Source organism: Sinocyclocheilus rhinocerous, unplaced genomic scaffold (genome assembly GCF_001515625.1).
Source record: "Sinocyclocheilus rhinocerous isolate Xijiao unplaced genomic scaffold, SAMN03320098_v1.1 scaffold984, whole genome shotgun sequence".
NCBI classification, from domain to species: Eukaryota; Metazoa; Chordata; class Actinopteri; order Cypriniformes; family Cyprinidae; genus Sinocyclocheilus; species Sinocyclocheilus rhinocerous.
In genome coordinates, this window is record NW_015643603.1 from 1,238,159 (window position 1) to 1,249,699 (window position 11,541).

At 39.8% G+C, this 11,541-nt stretch overlaps 1 protein-coding gene across 1 annotated transcript; it reads left to right on the forward strand.

The window, feature by feature from the left end:
* The first annotated feature begins 2,922 nt into the window (after window positions 1-2,922).
* LOC107757536 (transmembrane protein FAM155A) lies at window positions 2,923-8,085 on the forward strand. The gene is made up of 3 exons (XM_016575045.1): window positions 2,923-4,153; window positions 4,289-4,460; window positions 7,345-8,085. Exons 1-3 carry the CDS (start codon window positions 3,428-3,430, stop codon window positions 7,650-7,652), a joined length of 1,206 nt encoding a protein of 401 aa, XP_016430531.1. The 5' UTR covers window positions 2,923-3,427; the 3' UTR covers window positions 7,653-8,085.
* Window positions 8,086-11,541: the final 3,456 nt, after the last annotated feature.

Sequence of the window (11,541 nt, forward strand, 5' to 3'; positions counted from 1 at the left end):
AATGCCAGCATGTGTGTTCTTAGTTGGTGTGCATTTCATTTGATTATATATATATATATATATATATATATATGATATTTAAATTAGAACAAATGACACATTATCATCCTGTTCAAAAAGTTTGTATGCATTTGTAATAGTTGTGTATGTTATCAGTGGTCCTCAGTGTGAAAAGATGAATCTCAAAGTTATACAGTCACTGTTGTAAAGAGTTCAAATATGCAGAATATTAATACAAAGATTATAATTGTTTTTTGTTAGCTTAACATATTTACATTAAGTTTCTCTATACTTGTGACTCAGATGACATTTTATGACCAGAATTAATGCAGAAAATTGGCCAATTAAAAAAAAAAAACTACCAAATGGGTTCAGGTTGTTGTTGTTGTTGTTGTTGTTGTTGTTGTTGTTGTTGTTGTTGTTGTTTTGCCACTGTAAATTAAAATACTGCAGAGGGAGAAAGTGTTATGTGTCTTTTTCCTTCTTAAATTTTTCATATTTTCTACTTTTGGGGACGAGGGAGATACATACAATAGATAATAAAATAACATACAATTTTGTGCAGACTACACTTTTATTTGTCATTTGTGATTGGTTCAGCAGAACTCTCTCTCGTCTCCTAAAACTGTGTATGTGATCATGTGAAACTAAGTGTTTCTGCATCCATTTGTAAGTAAATGCCAGCATGTGTGTTCTTAGTTGGTGTGCATTTCATTTGATCTTTAGCTCATCTTTGAAGTTTGGCTTATGCCCTCTCAACTGTGACCCCATGCTGGATAAAGCTGCGGAGGGGTCAGGTAATTCATTCACAAAATGAACATACACACAAAAGTTCTCTCAGTCCTCTCAACAGCACAGCACAAAACTAAAAAGTATGCACATCAAGAGAGAGAGAGAAAAAGAGAAAAACAGAGGAAAAGATACAGTGGCAAGAAAACTTATGTGAACCCATTGAAACTGGTTGAACAGCCAAACTTTTTAAACAGGATGATCAGGGTAAATTGGTCTTATTTTGTCTGAAAGCCAGTACTAAACGGGTGGGTGCGGAATAGAACCTTGCGGGAGCGGGACTAAAAAAGCAGTCCCGCGCAGACCTCTTATCGGGTGGCCAACCCTAGCTCCGCCCCTGCGTTAATTGCGTTAAATATTTTTAATGCGTTAAACTGAAAAAATTAATTGCATGCCTTAACGGGCTAATTTTGACAGCACTGGTATACAGGCAAGACCATAATATTAACGCAGCTCGCTACATTACACATTATGCGATTTTCCACACAAATAATATACATAATGAAAATACTTTATATAGCTTTAAGACAGAGCATTCATGTTGTGGGCTTATCTGCTTGCCTGTATATAATATGGATCATCAATAAGATGTATAGCCTACTGAATTTTAAAATCACACAATTATGAGCAGACCCACATGAAATATGGGCGCACTGAATTCCACAGAAGGTTCAGCAGATTTCAATGGAATTCCGCGCACCCAGATCCCATGTGGGCTTGATTGTGACATTTACAAGAAAGCAGCATTTCACTGTTGAGTCTTGATGTACTATTACAAACATGCTTGAACATAGTTCAGCTTAAAATTCAGCCGACTGAACCATACCAAAAAAGAGGGACATCATAGTTGCATACTATTGTAGAGATGTGCAGAAAAAAGACTTGTACTTGCTTGTCTGTGGAAAAGACTAATTTTGAGAGCCACTGCAACAAGAAGACACGTGATCTAAAAGAATTTAAAAAAGTAACTCCGTGCGGATTCTCCCTGTAATTAGTGTTCTGTATTTCACTCTGAATAAAGTCTAGAATTTAGCATCTGCTACTAACTAACATGACCTCAAACGTCAACACTGATTTCCGAATAAGAAGTCTTAAGAGGAGCCCCAGTCATCCCTTTCTTACAAAAGCACTCAAAACTCATGCTGTTTGAATACAATACTAACCCTTTTGTAAGCCCTGCAGGGCTTGAAAATGCTCTAGAGTTCATTTAAAACCAGTAAAAGATTTGGACGGAGCTCGGCCCGGAAACACACCTAGTCCCTCAAGGCGTATTATAGCACAAGATCAAAAGTCCAGATGATAAATCCCACCCTCTCCTCTCAACACTCAACAGAGCCTCTCAGTCCACATTGTTTTCTCAGCTACTGCTGCCAAATTTCGCACCGCAGTATAATTGGGTTTATAGCGCCATCTAGTGTGAAATGAAGAGACTTGTCTTATATGTCAGTATTCAGGCCTCTCTCTCTATCTTTCTATCTATCTCGACCCTCTACAATACGACAGAACTTTTTCCTGGTTAATTTGAATCCATTTGTCATATTTTACCTAATATGAAAAATTGCTTTCATTAAATGAAGTGTGTACATCTTAGAGCTACAAATTTAGTTCATGCGTATTTCACAAATACATTTTCTTTGTGACTGGAGCAGTCAATAACCACTTTAAACATCCCTTGCAACAAATCCATTCATCCTCACAATCGCGAAACTATTTGTTACCGTGCTATAGGTGTTTGGGAAAGTGCTGTAGTTGTTTTTATTGTCATGTAATGTTTCGGAGGAAAATTACGTTCAAAATTACAAGGAATCTTTTATCCCATATGGCCTTTTATTTCCATTTTATCATAGCCGTGTGAGGAGCTATTTTGGAGAAATGAAATTATTTCATTTTAAAAAATATGTTCTGTCAGTTATTTTGACATGTCAAGAAGCCTTGTTCCACTGCTAAAACGAGGTGGTATTATAGCACATTCTTTACCGAAAACGCATCAAAATGACCGGAAGACGATAAAAGGCTTAAACGTTTACAATCGATATATTTTCTCAAGCACATTCCCCCAGTGCTGCGAAGATGCTCTGCGCTCGTAACCGGGATCTGTGCGTCTGCCCTGTTCGAGGAAGGCGCGCAGGGTGATTCCTCGACGGGTGGGGTGGGCAACAATGCGCACTGTTGAATGGTGAGCGCATAGTGAATGAAGATTCAATGGAGGAGGCAAGGATGTGCGCGACAGCGCACGCGCCACACCCCCCGCCTTCAATTAAAACATCTCAGGGTTCGTCTGAGTGCGAACGAAGATGGCGACAGAGTGAAGGAGACCACGGAAAGATGACAAGCCCCCTACAGACATACAAACACGCACGAGCTCTTCACCCCGCCGCCTCAGAGATGCCCGTGAATGAGTAAGACTCGGCTGCTTACGATGTGTTGTCAAGGAGATGCGGGGTAGGTGATGGAGTCTCGCGGCATGTGCTTCATCATGCACAGTCTCGGTAATTCAGACGCAGGTGTTTGCAGTGCAGCTTAATTTTGAGCAGCAGGTGAAAGGGATGCTTCGAGCCATCATGTAAACGTCGCGGTGGAGAATATTGCGGAGGAGACCCGCCCGTGTGAGCTCGCGCTTTGTCTCCCCCTCTAAAATATGATCACGGGCGCCTGGCGGTGTGGAAGGAAACTTGACGCCGAGTTAGAAATCTGCCGCGCGCCCGAACCCATCGACAAACCATGCGCGGAGCCGGAGAAGGTGCAGAGATGGCGCATGAGCCTGGCGTCGCTGCTCTTTTTCACGGCGCTGTTGTCCGATCACCTCTGGCTCTGCGCGGGAGGCAAGCTCCGCTCGAGAGACCGGACTCACCGGAGGACGTGGAGCAACGCGAGTCACGACGCCCAGACGGGCCTTCGCGATGAGGACTGCGGGGTCCTCTTGAGCAACCTGACAAAAAACGGACCGGAGTGCGTGGAGGCTGACGCGCGGCGCCGCGCACCTTTGGAGTCCGCGTGCTCTACGCTTTACCGGCAAAAGAGCGGTTTGGTGAGTTCCTCCTATTCTGTACCGGTGCCCACGGTGTCGCCACTCGCGTTTTTGGAGTACTTCCGGAATTTAAGCTTGTCCTTTTGCGACGCGCTCACAATAGCGGACCTACTGGAGAGCATGACCAGTCCTGACGGGCTCAACTGCAGTATGACGCGTGTCATTCGTGACCTGTTCAGCGGCGGACCGGAGGACGGGGACCTGTGCAGCGTTTGTGTTGACGCGTACATCCGACTCGACCAACACGCTCAGGAAAAATATGAGGAGTTTCAGGTCCTTACGCGCAAATACATGGCGGATGACTACTCAGTGCGCGCGCAAACACACCTGTGTCAGGTGAGAGGTACTTTTCGTTACTACTATAAACACTTCGGATGAGATAAAAAGATGATATGTGTAGACGCACCATCCACAAGCTTGAGTATTCAGCATAAATCTGAATAAGATTGAGGTGATATTTGTGTGTTTCAGGCAGTGTATAAAGCCTGGCTTTGTGCAGAATATTTTCCGGTTCCCCAGAGACAGTGTGTGAGGTGGCTCCCATGCAGGCACTACTGTGGTGAGGTCACAGCCACCTGCCCCTTCATCCTACCTGACAATGACCATCTGCTGTATGCCGGTCTGCCAAGCTTTCTCTGCGCAGGTAATCACAGAATACATACACTATATGGCCCAATGTTATATGTGCAACCCCTTCTAATCATCAGGTTTGGCTTTTATACTATTCCAGTAATTGTACAGAATTGGGTGCTTCCAACTTTGTTGCAACAGTCTGGCCTGCACTAATCCCACTGAACACCTTTGGGATGAATTGGAACAGAGAGTTCATCCCAAAGGTGTTCAGGTCCAGACTTTGTGCAGGCCAATCAAGCCCATCCACACCGGACTCAGTAAACCAATTCTATATGGACCTTGCTTTGTGCACAGCCTCATTGCTATGCTGAAATAAAAAAGGACATTCTTGAGACTGTTGCATTAAATTTGAAAGTATAATTCTTAAGAATATTCCTCCCCAGAGAAATTACTGAAATTACACATACTTTTGCCTAAATAGAGTTTTATTAGACATTATTATTAGACAATTAACTGATAAATTTCATAATATGTGTCTTTGATTAAAGATTGTCGTATGAACAAGAACAACCAGTCAGTAACTACGCTAATTTAGGTCACCAGAAGCCTTCAGTATCATTTGTTAGTCCATGCAGTGTTGTTATTGTTAACAAACTATTAAAAATTATTTTTGTAATTGAAAAAAACTTAATAAAATATAAATATTACATGTAAAACATAAAAAGCTGAAATGTGGGCTTAGCAACTAAATGAAATAGTTTAAGCTGAAGTACTAAAACGGAAATAACGCTAAATACATTTACATTTTACATTTAGTCATTTTGCAGACGCTTTTATCCAAAGCTACTTATAATTGACCTATCGGTAAGCCCCCTTAGTTACTGTTGCGAACTCGGACAAATAAACAGAGGTGCTCACTGTCTCACAGTGACAGCTGTCAGTGTGAAAACCTTGTCCCTATATCTTTTTGATCAATTTTAGACACAGAAGGACCACCATTCAAGTTGGACTTAAATATGCCATTGAGGGATATATAAAAGATTTTAAAATAAATATTGTGGGTATTCATTTGGAAGCGAGGGTTTACAAATCACAATGCAAGCGGGAGAAGTCTCATATTACGTTCGTCACGATCCCAGATAACAACATCCCGGATCAACACTGTTCATGTATCGCAGCAGGGTACGATTAAATAAATTTACATTTAACCAGTTTAATATGAAGAGACAGTGAAATGTAGACCTTTGTTTATGTGTTTTTGCTCTACACTGTACAGGTGCATCTCAATAAATTAGAATGTCGTGGAAAAGTTCATTTATTTTGAGATAGTGAATTGGTGGGTTTTTGTTAAATGTGAGCCAAAATCGTTAAGATAAAGACGATTTAAAAAAATTTTTTAGGTTGAAGTAAAGTAGCGTCGAAAGAGATGAGTTTTCAGCTGACGCTTGAAATTGGTCAGAGATTCAGCATTCCGGATAGGGGTGGGAAGATCATTCCACCAGCCAGGAACGGTGAACGAGAATGTTCTGGAAAGTGATTTTGAGCCGCTCTGTGATGGTACCACGAGGCGTCGCTCACTAGTGGATCTCAGACTTCTGAAGGGGATGTAGATTCATAGTAGTGAGTGGAAGTAGGCGGGTGCTGAGCCTGTGGCTGTTCTATATGCAAGCCTAATTTCGTTGGCGAATAATTTTCGTCATAATTTTAGTCAACAATATTTTTTTCACCAATGACAACGAGACGATAACGAACTAAAACTCTTTTTGAATGACAAAAACTATGACGTAAATCTATTGACATTTTCGTCAATGAATAAAAACAAGACGAAAATGTTAGGGAGGGACGATTTGGGAAGAGATTCATTCTGAACGAATCTGCTGCGTGGTTTGGACTCGGAGGTTAGATGCGTACATATGATCCGGCGGGACATAAGCTAACATACACTTGCTGTACGTCGCATAAAACGTTCAAAAATGTTAATATGTGGGAGTAAGAGAAGAGCAGACATATGGATAAATCTGACGACGCAAGAGAGAACTCAATTCGGTTCGGTTTTCTGAGTGCAGACACTGAAGCATACACACACAGAGTACTCTTTCGCGTCGCATGAACGGAGAATTAAACACAAAATGATGTCGAATTTTTCTTTTTTGATGAGTATTCACATAAACGCAGTTGATTACGTCTTAAGTGAACGTAAACCATAGGGAGAACGTGTATTGCATAGTGTATAGAACATTGCATCTATTGCAGCTGTGCATTCGGTTTTAAAGGGACAGCAGCCTAATTTAGTTGCTATTGTCCGAGTCATTGATGTTAATCAAGCAACAACAGAAATACAGAAAATCACTCACTGCTCTTGACTGAAAAAATGTAATAGCCCTAAAGATTAATCTAAATTTATTTATAGAAATAAATATGTCTGCTTGAAAGAATGAAGAATATGGTAATCAAGTTGCTATATTGTAGAGGTTTGATTGTGCTTGCTGGAAGTCCAGACAGAAGAGCACTGCAGTAGTCCAGCCTAGAAATGACAAGGGCCTGGACAAGAAGTTGTGCAGCATGCTCCGTTAGAAAGGGCCTGATCTTTCTGATGGTATGCAATGCAAACCTGCAAGATCGAGCAGTCTTTGCAGTGTGGTCTTTGAAGGTCAGCTGGTCATCAAAGATTACACCAAGATTTCTGACCGAAGTTGAAAACAAGAAGATCCAATAAAAAACAAAAAAAATCTAATGAAATTTAAAATGAAAACTGAAAATATAAAAATAAAAATAAAAGCTAGTTGGAAATGACTTGCTGTTTAGTGAGTAAGTCGGATTAATTGAGAAACTGCTCCAACTGATTTGTAAGTATTAATTCAGAAATGTTTGTTTCCTATTCACTAAAATGAATCGATGCTCTGTGTATAATGTTCTGTCCTGTTCTAAGCCAGTGTTTCTCTCTTTCCCATCAGGGTTTCAAGAGGAGTATTTGAACAGTCAGGGTCCAGACTGCTGTGATGTCAGATGGAGTGGGTGTGACTCCACTGTAGGCGCAGCATGTGCTCTGACACACCTCCCGGGCTCCTTCTCTTTGCATAGGAGGTTATCTTCAGGAGCGGTGTCATGTACAAATCGTGTTCATGGCAGTAAATTGAAACTGTGTGTGCTTGTTCTCTTCTTACTACACACTGTTATCTCCATAACAACATTGCAGCATTGCAGCACTGGCTCCTTGGAGGCAATAGTACCTCTAGAAGACGTTCCCATGAGGGAGGAGTAAGAGACTGGAACATCTCCCTTTTTACTGGAAGACGCACATGCTGTGAAAGAGTTTTTGTCTGCTGTGCATGAGACAAACCTTACCAAATGCCTGGAAAACACAAGAAGTCTCACAACTACTGAAGCACCTGTGTCTGTCTTTTTAAGGGTTGGAATATCTGGCTTGATATGAGCGTGCATGTATCTGTGTGTTTGTGTGAGTGAATGAATGTTTTTAACTGTTTTTCAGTGTTTTGTTTGTTTTATCAGGACTAACTGTACATGTTAAAACGGTTCATGAATGACAATCTTGTTTTAGGCAACATTCTTGGAAACAAAAATGAATCTATGAAGAATGAATGGATGACATTGTTACATTTCTCCTCTAATAAAACCAACACTATTGAAGACATTTTTCATATTTAAGATTCTCTTATATATATTATAGAAATGACAATGTAAAGTTTAGGATAGGGTTTATGTTTCTGGACACTGCATCCTCCGGTCCATGTGTCTACATTGGTTACAGGAGAAAAGGTGGTTGCATTTGATTTTTGGGTGGTTTCTGTTGGCATTTTCTCTGACGTGTTCTTTTGTACTTCCTCCTTTAGTATTATTTTCTTTTTGTGCTCCCTTCATAACTATTTCTCTCTCTTTCTCATTCTAAAGGCTTCCCCACGCTGCTGTAGCCAAAACCTATTAACGCCTCTCACATTTACTCATGGGTTTTATGTTGGTCTTGATGTTTGGGGGCTGTTAAGGGGGTTTGTGGTAGTTACCATTTAGCAGATGCTTTTCTTCCAAAACAACTGGCATTGCACTAATTGAAAAAATACTGTGGGAAAAACTTCGGAAACATTACAAATTTACTCCATGTGGTCTGTCACAGTTCTACAAACTCCCCAATAACAACATGAAAACAAGCTTAAAATTATTACATCATTCAGACGGTGGTTTCAGGCACACACATCATTTGCATAATGGTCAGTCATATCCACTTTCATTTTAAGTGGATATATATTTCATTCTGCTCTAGCTGTCAAACTGAGAAGCAGTTGTGGGAGAAAAATATGCTGTTTAAGTGTTGCAGACAGACTGACGGTGTGCATTATTCAAACGATACGTTCAAAACACTGATGCATTCCGGAACGAATCAAGTGACTGATTTTATGGGTGAGCCAATGAATCATTCATTCAAATGATTCATTCAAAAACACTGATTCATTCAGAAAAGAAACATGGAAGCTCCTTGTCATTCATTCAATCATTCACTCACTCAAAAAATTTTTTTCAAAAACACTGCTTTCTTCAGCAACTAAAAGCAAGACATTGCATTTCGCAGGAAGTTGCCTACTGTTGAATGAATTTTCACATACTGTTTTTCACTTACTAGTAGGTGGGTATGCATAATCGGACACAGCCCGAATGGTCTTTACCGGTAATTGAAAAAAAAAATAATTCAACCGGTTCCTTCAGAGTAACTGTTAGGAATGAATGATTGAATCATTCATTAAACCGATTTGTACATATTCAGAAATGCCTCTACTGGATTTATAATATCAGCACAGCTGTGATTACCCGAACAACAACACACTGTGTGGCAATGTTTAAATACATCGAAGAGAATACAAACAGAACAGATGCCTGGAAATTTGTCACAGGCGTGAGGTAAGCAACTGTTTCTTTGTGTTGTGTGATTGACAGACTGTCTGTGCCTGTAATCAGACCATTATGACAGACGCTACACCAAAGACCAGATCGATTTTATTTTTGGTAGCTTAAAAAGGCAACCAACATATCAAAATGGTTTCCTCTGCTCTGCTGTGTTTATTGTTGAATGTCAGATAGAATTTACTCAGCAGCAGCTGGGCTTGTTTATCGATTAGATCAGTGTTTCCCAACCTTTTTTCTGTCGCGGCATAGTTTTGATAAAAAAAAACAAAAAAACATGGCACACCACTAAACATATAGCCTAATATATAAAGAAAAAAAGGGGGAAAAGTTTTTTTTTTTTAATAATTAAACACTGTTGTCAGAGTTGGTATTGTGGCTCTATATATGATCAGATACTTGCACTTAAAGGTGGGGTAAGCGATTTATGGTAGCCAAAGTTGACATTTGAAATCACCAAAACAAACACGCCCCTACCCCAAAAGGGTCTCGCCCCTATTTTGATAGCTCCGCCCCACACATACATACGCATCCCAGGTAACGATTAGTTCTGTGAAACAAAGCAAAACCAATGTTACACCGTGTCTACACCGGACGCGAGTGGCGCGGCATGACAAAATACTATGGAAGCCAGAGTAGGCGAGGTGTAAGCTTTGAGGCCACAGTGACACCTTGTGGTGCCTAAACGAAGTACAAGAAGTGTAGCCTACATGACGTGCCTGTTGATAGTGTGGGATGAATGATTTAGATGGGCAATATGGCCAAAATCTTATATCACCGGTTATTATTTCAATTTCACGTGGGGGGTTGTTAAGCGTGCAATCTGTGATCGCGTGTATTTGCTGAAGCTTGCGAAAGCGTGCAATGGCTTTCTTATGCGCGCTGTTTTTTTAGGTTTCACTTTCAACACATACAACGCATGTTTCAAATATTCGGGAAAGAAGGAGGCATCAGTTACTGTAGAAGATTTGTCGCCTCGCGCCTCTTCCCGTGTGGTCACCGCATGTAGACACGGCTTTAGACACGGATTAATCACACGTTTTACACTGGAAATATAGTGTTAGTGAAACACACACGCCATGCATTGTAGCCTAAAACATTAATATTTGCGACTTGACACCTATGCAGTGGAGATGCGTTCACTGTCAAATATCATTCAGCAAGCATTTATTTTGAAATTTTGTCAAATATTTTTTCTTGATTACAAGAAAAAAACTCTATTGTTCTTGTTGTGATTTATTTCTTGTTTTTCATTTAATTCATAAGTTAACACTGCAAATTAAATGGTTTCGGTTTTTTTCTGCAGTCGAAGAAAGTATAGCCTAAATTATGTCAGTGATTTCTCTCATTTTAAAGATTATCAGATTATCAAGAATTATTATTTTTTTCGATCTGCTGTCTAATAAAAGTTAAGAAAATTAGCCTATAGATCAGACTACAGGCTAATTTCCTTTTTTCTTAACTTCTTAAAATTTGTTATGAAGAATTTTAAATCAACTTCATAACAAATAGGCTAGGCTAATGAATTTTCGTCATAAGCAGGGGTGTCAAACTCAATTCGAGGGCCACAGCCCAGCAGAGTTTAGCTCCAACCCTAATTAAACACACCTGATCCAGCTAATCAAGTCCTTCAGGCCCAATTGAAAACATGGTTTGTGTGTTGGAGCAGGGTTGGAACTAAACTCTGCAGGGCTGCGGCCCTTCAGTAACTGAGTTTGACACCCCTGGTCATAAGCAATATACTAACATAACGAATAGGCTACCCTAGCTATTCTATAAAACGAAATTTTCATTTAAAAAAATCATAATTCACGAATATGACGATGTGCCTATATAAATTAATTATATATAATAGTTTTACGTCAAATGGATAAGAAAATTACAGTGCCTTGAATTCATTAAGTAATGTTTTATTTCGTTCTAACCTGTAACTCGGGAAATGTAACGGAAAAAAGCCTATCGTTTTTACTTAAAACCAAGTCATTTTTAAGCCCTGATTTTAGACATGAGATATTATATTATTGTTTGACTAAACGTTTAAAAATAACGCTAGAAATATTATAATTAAAGGGGTCATATGATGCGATTAAAATGTTTCCTTTCTCTTTGGAGTGTTACAAGCTCTTGGTGCATAAAGAAGATCTGTAAAGTTGCAAAGACTAAAGTCTCAAATCCAAAGAGATATTCTTTATAAAAGTTAAGAATCAGCCACGCCTACCTAAAACGGCTCGTTCTAACAC

Excerpts from the sequence above, each read along its gene's own strand:
- LOC107757536 (XM_016575045.1), top strand. The coding sequence starts at position 3,428 with ATGATCACGGGCGCCTGGCGGTGTGGAAGGAAACTTGACGCCGAGTTA. Across the intron at positions 4,154-4,288 it reads CGCAAACACACCTGTGTCAG|GCAGTGTATAAAGCCTGGCT; the intron begins GTGAGAGGTACT and ends TGTGTGTTTCAG. Across the intron at positions 4,461-7,344 it reads GCCAAGCTTTCTCTGCGCAG|GGTTTCAAGAGGAGTATTTG; the intron begins GTAATCACAGAA and ends CTTTCCCATCAG.